Source organism: Macaca mulatta, chromosome 6 (assembly GCF_049350105.2).
Source record: "Macaca mulatta isolate MMU2019108-1 chromosome 6, T2T-MMU8v2.0, whole genome shotgun sequence".
In the NCBI taxonomy this organism is placed as follows: domain Eukaryota; kingdom Metazoa; phylum Chordata; class Mammalia; order Primates; family Cercopithecidae; genus Macaca; species Macaca mulatta.
Window position 1 is genome coordinate 33,152,977 of NC_133411.1, and position 13,948 is coordinate 33,166,924.

The 13,948-nt window shown below is 46.3% G+C and overlaps 1 protein-coding gene across 4 annotated transcripts in view; it reads left to right on the top strand.

The window, feature by feature from the left end:
• The window catches only part of PDZD2 (PDZ domain containing 2), a 478,150-nt gene that overhangs the window by 147,515 nt on the left and 316,687 nt on the right, over positions 1 to 13,948 (top strand). For all 4 annotated transcript variants that reach the window (XM_015139787.3, XM_078004636.1, XM_078004638.1 and 1 more), the window contains exon 2: positions 12,841 to 13,676. In XM_015139787.3, the coding sequence (XP_014995273.3) occupies positions 13,201 to 13,676 (476 nt within the window). In that variant the 5' untranslated portion in view covers positions 12,841 to 13,200. The remainder of the gene's footprint in view (positions 1 to 12,840; positions 13,677 to 13,948) is intronic.

Consider the following 13,948-nt stretch of genomic DNA (forward strand, 5'->3'; position numbering starts at 1 on the left):
GGGACACAAGGTTGAACCTTTGTGCTCTGTGATCTTTTGGTTTCCTCTGAGAATTCACTCACTGCATCAGGCACTCCAGCCCCAGCTCCTGCAAGCAAGCAGGCGAGCAGTCCAGGGAAGGGAGAGGGTGGAGGTCAGTCTCCGCACAGTTTAGGCTCTTGCCAAATTGAAGAGGCTGTGGGGCCTCAGTGGAAACCCCAGATTTCCTATTGTACCCCACCCCCCAGCAAGTTCTTCCCCAATTCTTGAAACCTTGGTTCTATTGCTCTTCCAAAGAGCTTTTATTCAGTAGGATATATTTCTTCTTGTCTTCTGGAAAAGCTGGGATAGGGTTATAAGCACATAAATGTAAAACCACCCCTGGGGCTTCCCTCCTCCTTTGCCTTGGCAGATACTCAAAGTCTGATAAAGCAATTTGGCCTATCTCCTCTGCAGTTCAAAACTTTTGTGGTTGTGTATATGCTTCCTAATGAGACCAGCTACTTCATCCCTGCCTTGCTAACTTAGCTGCAAGGTTGGGGGAGGTGTGTAGGGGGAATGCCAGAGCTGGAAAGAAACTTAGTAAAACCACCTCATTTGGCAGGTGAGAAAACTGAGGCTGAAAGATTTTACATGACTTGCCTGGGGCCTTACAGCTAGCTAGTGGCAGAGTGTATTACTGGCTCTTATAAATATTTGAATCATTGTTAATTAATGATGAGGTCAGATCCTGAGTAGTTACATGCTAAGAATTTAAATACAGTAAATAGATTATGTACCCAAAAGTCTAAACACCAGAAGCATCTAACAGCACACTTGGTGTGAAAGGATTCGTAAAATAACTATCCTGTTTAAAAAAAACTCACTCTGGTGTAATTAAAGAATGTGTGATAATGCTACATGTGGATGATGTGACCTACTGGGTTGTGGATGATGTGATCTACTGGGTTGTGGATGATGTGATCTACTGGGTTGTGGATGAGCAGGTTGGTAGTATCATGGCCGCCTGATCCATAGCACATGGACAGAATGATCAGAAGATAAAGGGCAGTCACAGTGACCTCATGGCTGTCTTGCTGCTAACACAGAAGCCCTGACTGTTCTCAGTCAATTACCTATTCAGTAGATAGCAACTGTTTCAGAGCATTGAACTGCCATTGTACAAATATGCACATTGCCTCATATATGTCCTCTTTCCTCAATTAGTATGCTCTTTTAGAACTGAGATATCTAAACTCTAGAAATATTATTAACCCAGAACTGGCCAAATCCTGACATCCTGAGTAAACAATCTTAAACCGCAGAGCTCATATTTGAAGCCACAGCAAATATATTTTAGAAGTAGGTAGGGAACAGAAATAACTTCTAATATTCATTAGGGTTTTTTGGCCTTCAACATTCATGAGTCTGCCTGCAATTTCTACTCATTCCCATTTTTATTTGGACAGATAGTCCATAGGACATATAATATCTTCAGGTAATAGAGTCTCAAAATAGCTGCCAGGTTGTTCTTTTTCATTTCAATCATTTTTTTTTTCTTTTTCATATTCTTCAAGGGTCATCAAACCCAGAAATTGAAGGATCTTGGGCCTGCCTTGAGATTCATTTCTCTCATCTATAAAATTGAAGGCTGGAGGAGGTAATCCCTGAGGTTCCTTCTAGGTTCTTACCTTCTATAATTTATTAATATATGGGAACATCTCTCTCATCCCCTAAAACCTCAGCATTGACCTTGGAAAGCCTCACTTCTCAGAATCCATCCTATGCCTCCAAGTGCACCTTCCATAGGTCTTTGCACATTTTATTGTTGCTGTTTATTTTATGGTCTCTTTGTTCAGTGGATCGCAGCCTCTACAAGCTGTTCATCTTTTCTTTTCTAACCTAGCACAGTGCCTGGCAGAATCAACCCTTGTTCCTTAAAAGGCTAGATCAAATTCTCTGCGTCATATGCACAGCCCTTCATCTAGTATGGAGTCAGCCATGTAAGCAGATAAAAATTAGCTGTCCCAGGCCGGGTGCCATGGCTCACACGTATAATCCCAGCACTTTGGGAGGCCGAGGCGGGTGGATCACCTGAGGTCAGGAATTTGAGACCAGCCTGGCCAACATGGTGAAACCCTGTCTCTACTAAAAATACAGAAATTAGCCAGGCATGGTGGTGGGTGCCTGTAATCCCAGCTACTCAGGAGGCTGAGGCAGGAGAATTTATTGAACCCAGGAGGCGGAGGTTGCAGTGAGCTGATTAAAATTAATTAATTAATTAATTAATTAAATTAAAAAATTAGCTCTCCCAAAACATAACCTGACTTAAGGGAGTCCCAGTTGTTTGTATTTGCAATGTTTCTCAATCAGTTGTATGTTTGTGTGAAACACCTGGGACTGCACAGTAATGCTAATGTATCACTGGTTAAGTTTATGTGTGCTTTCATCTCTTTTGTTTTTGTTTTTGAGACGGAGTCTCGCTCTGTCGCCCAGGCTGGAGTGCAGTGGCGTGATCTCGGCTCACTGCAAGCTCCGTCTCCCGGGTTCACGCCATTCTTCTGCCTCAGCCTCCCGAGTAGCTAGGACTACAGGCGCCCGCCACCACGCCCAGCTAAGTCTCTGCATTTTTAGTAGAGACGGGGTTTCACCATGTTAGCCAGCATGGTCTTGATCTCCTGACCTCGTGATCTGCCCGCCTCAACCTCCTGAAGTGCTGGGATTACAGGCGTGAGCCACCGCACCTGGCCTATGCTTTCACTTTTTTAACGGGCAGACACATGCTCTGTATTTTTTGGCAACCCTCAAATCGAGGTAGGAACTCAGTAATAACTGCACGTTGGGAAGGTAGCAGGGCTGAAGTTGAAGGACTCAGGATTATGTTCAGGGCCTTGACTCTGAGGGTGAAAAGTGAATGAAAGCAATACATTCACTAAGGATTTTATTCAGCTATAACAGAATATCTAATTAACAGGGCTTAGACGAGATAGGTGCCTGTTTTTGTCTCATGTAATAAGAAGTCTGGAGGTGAAATATCTGGGGCTGGTATGGCTGCTCAAGGTCACAAGATGGTTGCTAAAGCTCCAGCCATCACATATGCATTCTAAGCAAGAAAAAGGGAAAAGAGACCCCATATAAAAGGAGCCTGCCTGGATGCCTCTCCCAACAACTTGATGGGCCAGGACTGTATCTTATGTCCACTCCTCTCTGAAGGTGCATTAAGAAACTGCTTTTTGGCTGGGCACTTGCTCCTCAAACACAGGTAGGTTTCTGTTAATAAGGAAAAAGCCAGCAGGACACTCTGTAGGGAACTAGCATTCTCTGCCACAGTCCTCTTCTTTGGTTACTGAGACATACCCTTCTTTCCATTCAAGGCGTAGGCCAAGGGAGATGGCACCCAAGCCTCATCCAGGTAGCATTTCCAGACTAGAGCCCCAGACGTCTGGGTGTTATGTGGTCTTCTCCATCAGCGCTAGATAGGGCTCCCTGTGAGCAGTCTTTAGTACCCCCAAGATACAATACTGGAAAAGGTGTAAAATAACTACAATAAAAACTTCCAGGCTGGGAGCAGCGGCTCAACGCCTGTAATCCCAGCACTTTGGGAGGCGGAGGTGAGTGGATCACCTGAGGTCAGGAGTTTGAGACCAGCCTGGCCAACATGGTGAAACCCTGTCTCTACTAAAAATACAAAACTAGCCAGGTGTGGTGGCAGGCGCCTGTAATGCCAGCTACTTGGGAGGCTGAGGCAAAAGAGTCACTTGAATCTGGGAAGTGGAGGTTGCAGTGAGCTGAGATTGCACCACTGCATTCCAGCCTGGGCAACAAGAACAAAACTCCTTCTCCAAACAACAACCAAAAAATCCATTTATAAAAGGAGAGATGGAAAATACCATGGTCACTGTCCATAGCTATGACCAAATCCTGCTGGCCAAGAATAGCAAGGGTCCTCACTCTGGCCACCCCTTGCTCTAGTGGAAGGAACTCCTTGTTTATGGCCTTCCATGGCCCTTGCCTCTTACTGGGAGGTCTTTTTTTTTTTTTTGAGATGGAGTCTCGCTCTGTCACCAGGCTGGAGTGCAGTAGTGCAATCTCGGCTCACTGCAACCTCTGCCTCCTGTGTTCAAGTGATTCTCCTGCCTCAGCCTCCCAAGTAGCTGGGACTACAGGCACCCGCCACCACGCCTGGCTAATTTTGTATTTTTAGTAGAGACGGGGTTTCACCATGTTGGCCAGGCTGGTCTCAATCTCTTGACCTCAGGTGATCCTCCCACCTTGGCCTCCCAAAGTGCTGAGATTACAAGCGTGAGCCACTGTGCCCAGTGCCGGGAGGTCGTTCCTCATTCACTGTCCACCATGGCCACTTTTGTGATGGGCACAGGAAGGACACCTTTTCTGGGGGCTGAACACTTTTTGAAGTCTACTCGTTGATGTCAATTGCTGGTGAGAAAGAGGGAGAGGAAGAGTTGTAAGGTTGCTGTAGAGATTTAACCATCCCAGGCTGTTGTGGACCAGGGTTGCAGTTTTTTTTAAGGTATCTAGTCTGTGTGTTTCTGGTCAATTCCTTATGATTTGAATCCTTGACTTTTTAACTTAGAATCCGCCCCCATCTCTCTAAATTTTAACTTAACATATACTACTTAATGGATGCTGCTGAGGACAGTTGAAACAATGGTTTCTGGTGGGTAATCACATTTTTGCCAACAGACTTACAAGCTCCGGCTAGTAGGACACCACTTGTCCGCTTGTGATAAAGCTGATTTTTGTAACCCTGCAAGGGTTCATAATGTGGGCTTCCTAGGCAGTTTAGATTGCAGACTGAATGTCAAGAGTGCCTTTCTAAGCAAAGTGATATTTCTCATTATCTCTGATTGCTTACTGAGTTGAGGAGCTGTAGACTTTGCTGAGAGTGAAAAAGCACCTACTGGCCAGGCACGGTGGCTCACACCTGTAATCCCAGGACTTTGGGAGGCCGAGGCGGGCAGATCACCTGAGGTCAGGAGTTCGAGACCAGCCTGACCAATATGGAGAAACCCCGTCTCTACTAAAAATACAAAATTAGCCGAGCATGGTGGCGCATGCCTGTAATCCCAGCTACTTGGGAGGCTAAGGCAAGAGAATTGCTTGAACCCGAGAGGCAGAGGCTGTGGTGAACCTAGATCACCCCATTGCACTCCAGCCTGGGCAACAGAAGAGAAACTCCATCTCCAAAAAAAAAAAAAAAAAAAAAAATGGTTAAAAAGGAAAAAGCACCTACCAATATTCTAAATTTTTCTTACCATTTTTTCTAACTGCACAACCTCAGTCAACATGTAAATGACTTTGCAACATCCAGCAGTAGACAATTTGACTAGATACTTCACATTTAACAGCTAGGTCCACACTTGCCAGTCTGCAACTTCCAAGTCCTTAACATCTGCTTCCTGACCCCTCTTGCTCATCTCATTCCATATTATAGGTTCTCTGAATTCTGTGTTTGGGGTGTAATTCAGACAATTGGTTGGATCCAGATAATGGTGACTTAACAACACAGGGGTTTCTTTTTCCTCTCATTTCTGCTCTTTCCTGAAGGACTGTTGGTGTAACCCTACCAACACAATTTCCTCTTTCATCCCATTGGCCAGAATTATGTTGTATAGCTATCCATACCTCCAAGAGAGACTGCATTTTAGTTTAATTCATTGCCACTGCCAACAAAATAAAGGAAGCGAGAATGAATATCAGCTAGAGAGCCACACGCTTCTGACACAAACTACATGTTTATCATATGAGGCCCATGCATGGCTGAGGAGCAGCAACCACCAGGCTGTGTTGCTGGCCTGGGTAAGTCAGGTATAGTTCAGGGGACAAGATCATCAGAAGCAGGCAGGCAGCAGGCTGATGTACAAGGAGCAAAGCCAAGTCCAGTGGGTCTGGGTGCTAGTCCTGGCTCTGTTACTTATGAACTGTGAGACCTTAGTTCGCCACTTTGATTCTATTATTATGGGTTTCTTTATTTTGTTTGGTTTGGTTTGGTTTGGTTTAGACAGAGTCTCACTCTGTGGCCCAGGCTGGAGTGCAGTGGCACAATCTCAGCTCACTGCAACCTCCGCCTCCTGAGTTCAAGCAATTCTCATGCCCCAGCCTCCTGAGTAGCTGGGATTACAGGTGCACACCACCATGCCCAGCTAATTTTATATTTTTAGTAGAGACAGGGTTTCACCATGTTGCCCAGGCTGATCTTGAATTTCTGACCTCAGGTGATCTGCCCACCTTAGCCTCCCAAAGTGCTGGGATTACAGGCGTGAACCACTGCATCCAGCCTTTGATTCCATTATTTATCTTGGCCTATAAAAGGGAGAACAGTGTCTCCTGCAGCACCGCTGAGGCAGTTAAATAAGGTAATCTGTGGAAGGTGCTTATTTATTTTATTTTATTATTATTATTTTGAGACAGTCTTACTCTGTCTCGCCCAGGCGAGAGTGCAGTGGTGTGATCTCAGCTCACTGCAGCCTCCGCCTCCCCGGTTCAAGCAATTCTCCTGCCTCAGCCTCCCTAGTAGCTGGGATTACAGGTGTGCGCCACCACAGCCAGCTAATTTTGTATTTTTAGTAGAGATGGGGTTTCACCATGTTGGCCAGGCTGCTCTTGAACTCCTGACCTTAGGTGATTCGCCCACCTTGGCCTCCCAAAATGCTAGGATTACAGGCGTGAGCCACCAGGGGCTGGCCAAAGGTGCTTATTTAGAACAGTGTCTCACACACAGTTATGCTCAGAAAGCATTAGCCAATGTTGGTAAAATACAGCCAGATATCCTTATTTTATAAGGTGGTTGTGAGGATTGTGGGGTGGGGGTTGGGGGGACAGAAGAAGAAAACAAGGAAGCTCCTAGCACAGTAGGGGCACTTCCCCCTCATTTCTTTTGTGGCTACATCTGTCCTCTTTCATCCTTGGGCAGCCAGGCAAGTCTGCATCTCAGGGCCTTAGCACTTGGCGGTTCCCTCTGCCTAGAACAACCTGCCCACAGATATTCTTGTGGCTCAGTGTCTCACTTCATTCCGGACTTGTTATCCAGCAAGAGAAGCTGACTGCCCCATGCACTAGAAAAGCTTTATATTGGCCAGGTGCAGTGGCTCATGCCTGTAATCCCAGCACTTTGGGAGGCTGAGGCAGGTGGATCACTTGAAATCAGGAGTTCGAGACCAGGCTGGCCAACATGACAAAACCCCATCTCTACTAAAAATACAAAAACTTAGCTGGGTATGGTGGCCTGTGCCTGTAAGCGCAGCTACTCGGGAGGCTGAGGCATGAGAATAGCTCGAACCTGGGAGGCGGAGGTTGCCGTGAGCCAAGATCGCGCCATTGCACTCCAGCCTGGGCAACAGAGTGAGACTGTCTCAAAAAAAAAAAAAATGTAAAAAGCTTTGTATTGGAAGTTGAAGGAAACAGGAGGTCTGGAAAGTCCCTTGGGCATGCACAGTTGTCTCTTCGTGCTAACTCATGGGTCACGTGTGCAAATTTGAGTGGAGTTAATATGAAATGTGGTGGAAATTCAGGCCGTGCCGGGCGCGGTGGCTCAAGACTGTAATCCCAGCACTTTGGGAGGCCAAGACGGGCGGATCACGAGGTCAGAAGATCGAGACCATCCTGGCTAACACGGTGAAACCCCGTCTCAGCACTTTGGGAGGCCGAGACAGGTGGATCACGAGGTCAGGAGATCGAGACCATCCTGGCGAACACCATGAAACCCCGTCTCTACTAAAAAAAATAAAAATAAAAAAAATAAAAATAAAAAATACAAAAGAAAACCTAGCCAGGCGAGGTGGCCGGCGCCTGTAGTCCCAGCTACACGGGAGGCTGAGGCAGGAGAATGGCGTGAACTCAGGGGGCGGAGCTTGCAGTGAGCTGAGATCCGGCCACTGCACTCCAGCCTGGGCGACGGAGCGAGACTCCGTCTCAAAAATAAATAAAAATAAATAAATAAATAAATTAATTAATTAATTCCGGCCGTGATTTCAGCGTGCTAATTCTGTACAAACTCCAGGTGGCCATATTAGTTTGAAGCAATTTCAGCCAGTTCTTAAAGCTCATGTTCAGGGAGTTGTAGTTACTTTTTTAAAAAGTAACTAAAGTTACTTTAAAAAAAAAAAATCTGTCATCCTACCAACACAAAAATATCTGTTATTGGTTTCTTTAAGTCTTTGGGGCACAATTTCAGTCTCTCAAATGTCACCTTCTCACTATCCTGTGACATTACCATAGTTACCATCACAGTTCTGTCACCATCTGACGTCATAGTATTTTACATTTGTTTAATAATTCACCATCTTCAGAACACAGGCTTCCTGAAACTTTGTAGGAACATTGTTTTGTTCAGGACCCAGCACATGATAGACACTCAGTGAACATTTGTTGAATGAATTAATAGTAGATATTTAATCATAGGTGGTTTCTTCTTCTTTTTTTTTTTTTTTTTTTGAGGAGTCTCGCTCTGTCGCCCAGGCTGGAGTGCAGCGGTGCAATCTTGGCTCACTGCAAGCTCTGCCTCCCGGGTTCACGCCATTCTCCTGCCTCAACCTCCCGAGTAGCTGGGACTACAGACGCCCGCAACCATGCCTGGCCACTTTTTTGTATTTTGTTTAGTAGAGACAGGGTTTCACCATGTTGGTCAGGCTGCTCTCGAACTCCTGACCTCAGGTGATCCACCCGCCTCGGCCTCCCAAAGTGCTGGGATTACAGGCGTGAGCCATCACGCCTGACCCATGGTTGGTTTATTTTTAAATTTTTTTTTATTTTTAATTTTTGTGGGTACATAGCAGGTGTACACAAAGTTGGTTTCCTTTTAAAATTATAGCATTTTCTAAAAGTGAGAAGCGAAACCCAGTCCAGAGCATAGGAAGATTAGGTGAAGGTCGAGGAACTTGGAATTTAGCAGAGGTCAGAATAGGAGAACGTCTAGAATCCAGGACATCTGGAAGGGAAAGCTAGTACATGACAGCCCGGTGTGAATCTGATTTTAAGTCAGGGTCTAGATAAACCAGAGGATCCTTTTATACCCCCCAGCCACGTTAAGGATCTAGGCTCTGAATTTGGGGTGACCCTCGGCCTATAGGAGATGATTAGCTTCAGTTAGTTCATTGGTTCTCAACCCTTTTATCATCTTCACATCCCTGCCTGGAGAAAAATTAAATTTAACTTCTCTGTAACATGAGAAAATACTAAGGAATAAGATTTTGTCGGGTAAGATTGAGCTTTGGTAGGAGGAGGAGGGGTCTGCTAAACCAAGCATCTAAGACTTTTTTTGCCTCCTTCAACTAATTTTCACCCCCTTGTGAGTAATGTCACCTACTGAGAATGCATGGCTTAGCTGAGACAGTATCCAAGAAAGTTGGTAGATTTTAACACCATATCAGTACATTATCTCAGTAACAGAAGCATTTATTTTGAATGCTAAGGCTGTCAGCTTCAAGTGACTCAAAATTAATTTAAATTATCATAGCTATTTGCTTGAGATGGGAGTCTAATTGGAGAATTATTTATGATACACAAAAGTGGACGGGGCTGCTGCAGTGTACCGCCATGTCCAAAAATTGTGCTCACTGTTGAGATAGATTGATCTTCAAGATGGAAAGTTTGTAGCCCTTTGCACAGACCAGCCATCCAAGGAGGTCAGTATTTGTGACTGCAGATTGCTGTTCTGTATCTTCTCTGAGCCAATGTTTTGCTCACTGAAGTGTTTTATTGGATGTTGTGGAAGAACCACACTTTTCATAGTATTGCAACATCGTCTGCCTTTTCTTATGTCCTGAATCATCTCAAATCATTGCAAGTGGATATTGATGCTTCTAGTTCCCTTGTTTATAGAAAAATCCCAGGAGAATGGGTTGATAGAATAAAGGACTAGAAGGATTACTGGAAAGCCCTCAAGTATAGGTATGGGATTGAAAGGCTGTGTAGCCCATGGACACCTAAGAATAAGACTAAGTGTCTTTGAGGGTGTCCGTGTATTTCCAACAACTTTTCCTCTTCTGAAAACTGTCCCCCTGCGCCTACCACCTTCTAGGGCCTGAGGGTGGGTTTCAGTGGCCCTGTTGCTGTCCTGCGGCCCCATGCCCTTGGCCAACAATAATTGGACATCAGATTCGAGCTGAGCCAATCAGCTTCACTCACTTCCAATGTAGTAATTAACTAGTGGAGTTGCAGAGTGTGGAAAACAACTCAAGGTAAAGTTTATTTTCGTTTAAAGTTTTGTTTAGTTTCATTTCGCTTTACTTTCTTTCTTTCATTTTAAAGTCGTCAAAATTTTACAATGTAATTTATTGTAAGGATCGATGCTGTCTTTCAGGTTAGGGCGAGGGCAGCAATGCGGCCCCGTCCAGGGTGGCGGAAAGTGAGGACGGGAAAGCTGTGGGGAACCCAGGGGGCGTTCTCTCCCGGTCCTGCGCCTCTGCCCGCCACCGGTCAACTTTTATTTCTTAGCGGGATGACTTTCTTTGCTACTCAATCCACACAGGAGATAGAATCATTCAAAAGTTCGTTAGTTCAAAAACTATGACTCCGGCCACACGGTAGAAACTAGGACTCTTTCAGAGTCGCAGTACTGAGGTCTCAGGGAAGAACCCTCATTGTTCCAGCTTGGGTGAGATGTCAGGCTCTGCACCACCCCCACGAAACTGGAGGCGGGGGGAGGCGGGGGTGGTGGTATCCTAGACCTATTACACACTAATTTCCATTTATGTATCTCCCCACTAGACTATGAATTCCTTCAAGGCAAGGAATTTGCCTTATCGCTGGTGTATAACCAGTGCCAAGTTCAAGGACTTGATAAATGTTCGATAAATACTTGCTGAATAAATCAAATGAATGCAAATTGACACCAGGAAAACCTTTCCTACAACTCTTCAGTTTGGTTTTCCTTAATCAGCATCTTGCCCAAGATATTTACTGGTTTTTTTGTTTGTTTGTTTGTTTGTTTTGAGACAGAGTCTGGCTCTGTCGCCCAGGCTGGAGTGCAGTGGCGCAATCTCGGCTCACTGCAAGCTCCGCCTCCGGCTTCACTCCATTCTCCTGCCTCAGCCTCCCGAGTAGCTGGGACTACAGGCGCCCACCACCATGCCCAGCTAATTTTTTTTTTTTTTTTTTTTGGTATTTTTAGTAGAGACGGGGTTTCACCGTGTTAGCCAGGATGGTCTCAATCCCCTGACCTCGTGATCCTCCTGCCTCAGCCTCCCAAAGTGCTGGGATTACAGGCGTGAGCCACTGCGCCTGGCCTGATATTTACTGTTTTTATATGTAGGGAGCCATCTAAACTGTGACTAACATCTTGAATCACAGGCTGTTAAGATTTTAATGTAAAGGATCTTTTAAAATGTCTTATAAATTATTGGGAATCTATGATGTGGTAGGTGCTGTGTTGGCATAGTGAATATATTGATGGATAAGACGGTGACCAGCCTGGTCAACATGGTGAAACCCTGTCTGGGATTACAGGTGCCTGGGATTACAGGCGCCTGCCACCACACCCAGCTAGTTTTTGTATTTTTAGTAGAGACGGGGTTTCACCATGTTGGCCAGACTGGTCTCCAACTCCTGACGTTGTGATCCTCCCGCCTCACCCTCCCAAAGTGCTAGGATTACAGAAGTGAGCCACCGCACCCAGCCTTGCATTTCTTTTTAACATCTATGTGATTATATAGATGATATTTGCTAAGCTTTTGATTTATTTGGAACTAATTAATAGCTGGCACTCAAGTTCTTTGGAAACTCAAAGCATGCTATATTGGAAATTTCTTTTTGGTTACTGAGTAATAAGGTCATTTATTATTGACATAGCTTCTGACACCTCTCCCATGCATTATTATTCCTTGTTAAATCACTTCCTGAGAAGGCTGGAGAATGTTTTCCACCTTAGATGGCACAGTTTATATTGACTTTCTCTGGGAGAACGTGAAGTTCAGAGAAGAGCGTGAAAGGGATCATTTTTCTATGTTTATGGAGAATGGAGGTGAAATTTTTCTTTGGTGGAGAAGGCGAGTTGGCAGTAGAATTCAATGAACCTTTCACTGGGGACCTAATGTGTGCCAGGCACCGTGCAGAATTCAGAGGGAGTGTGAGGCTCTAGCTCTGGTGGGAGCCACTGGCCCTGCTATCTGCTGACTGGTGTCACCACTGTATTCAATGTGTTTTAAAGCAAGGCAAAGAAGGCACCTGTCTTCCCATCCAGGCGTTTGGAGAAACATTTCTCTGGAGGGGATGGCTCGTAGGTTGGCCTGAAAATAAGTCAGTTTTAACCATTTACCAAAGGAAATAGAGAGAGGAGACTAAAACCTGGGCTGCAAAGAGCCGAACTTCCCTCTGAATCTACATGATTGTGAAGTTTAGGAATGGTGTTGCCCTGGGACAGAGGCAGGATCTCTCCCTGGTGTTGATCGGATCTTTCTTCTCTGGGTAGTGTTGTCAGAACATATTTCTGGAATGGAGAGCCCTCCTGTGTATGCTGCTGGGCTGACCAAGGCAAATCAACATAGATTTTCATTTTCTAGGAGTGTAAGATTTTAAATGTATGCAGATCCTTCCACAGCCTTCCATGGGGTGTTGTCACACAGCCTCCTGGTTGGATGTGAGTTTGATGGTATACTGGTGGGGGTTGTCTTGGCACAAGTCATCTGGTTTCTCTGCTGATCTGGGAAACTTCCTGGAGAAGGCCAGTGTTCCAGAGACGTCTGTCTGGGAGAGAGCCACATGGGGGAATGCGTAGGCGTTAGGTTCTACGTTAGGTGTTAGGGTTTGTGCTTGGTGCCTGAAAAGTACACATGGTCCTTCTGTAACACAGGAGGCTATGTTTTCTAGGTGAGAAGGCTCACTGTTGTAACTGGAGCTTTTTGTTTTTTCCTCTTCCTATCCCAGGTGTGAATGAGCCGAGGGAAGGACACACAGCCACTGCTGGAGGGATCCTCCATTCCTGTGTCACTTGCATGGGTCCTGCTGTGAAATGAACCCAGCAGGGACTTGCTAGACACTTCCTTCCTTCCCTCGTTGAGCACTCCAGCGCCATTGTTCCACAGTTGTTCTAACTGGGTCCTGTCTTCCTCCTGCCAAGGCAAACAGCATAGTCTCGAGTAGGTGTCCCTAGGCTCATCTGCCAGCCTGAACATGAACACAGGCAAAGCTGATGATGGCCAGGGATCCCAGGGGACGTGGGGCCCTGTGGGGTCCGGCCCCCAGGAGCAGGACCTCTCATGATGCTGGTGTCTGGGAGTGAGCACCATGCCCATCACCCAGGACAATGCCGTGCTGCACCTGCCCCTCCTCTACCAGTGGCTGCAGAACAGCCTGCAGGAGGGTGGGGACGGGCCGGAGCAGCGGCTCTGCCAGGCGGCCATCCAGAAGCTGCAGGAATACATCCAACTGAACTTTGCTGTGGATGAGAGTACGGTCCCACCTGATCACAGCCCCCCCGAAATGGAGATCTGTACTGTGTACCTCACCAAGGAGCTGGGGGACACAGAGACTGTGGGCCTCAGTTTTGGGAACATCCCTGTTTTCGGGGACTATGGTGACAAGCGCAGAGGGGGCAAGAAGAGGAAAACCCACCAGGGTCCTGTGCTGGATGTGGGCTGCATCTGGGTGACAGAGCTGAGGAAGAACAGCCCAGCAGGGAAGAGTGGGAAGGTCCGACTGCGGGATGAGATCCTCTCGCTGAATGGGCAGCTGATGGTTGGAGTTGATGTCAGTGGGGCCAGGTAAGTAGGGGGAATGCCTGCTGGCACGGGGGCTGGACACAGGAACCCGGTGGTTCCCGGATGCCTGATGTGCAGATCTGCAGCTACAGAGGTTTATGAGTCCTGCCAGTAAGAAGCTGATGTCGTAAGAAATGTCTCATTTAAACCTCCTCATCCATTCAACAGAGCATCACATCTTCCATTGGAGCACCAAAGGCTGGGTCTTGGATGTGTTTTCATCTGCCTGTCCATGTCACCTTAGTCCCAGCAACCATGAGGCTCCCAGACTCACG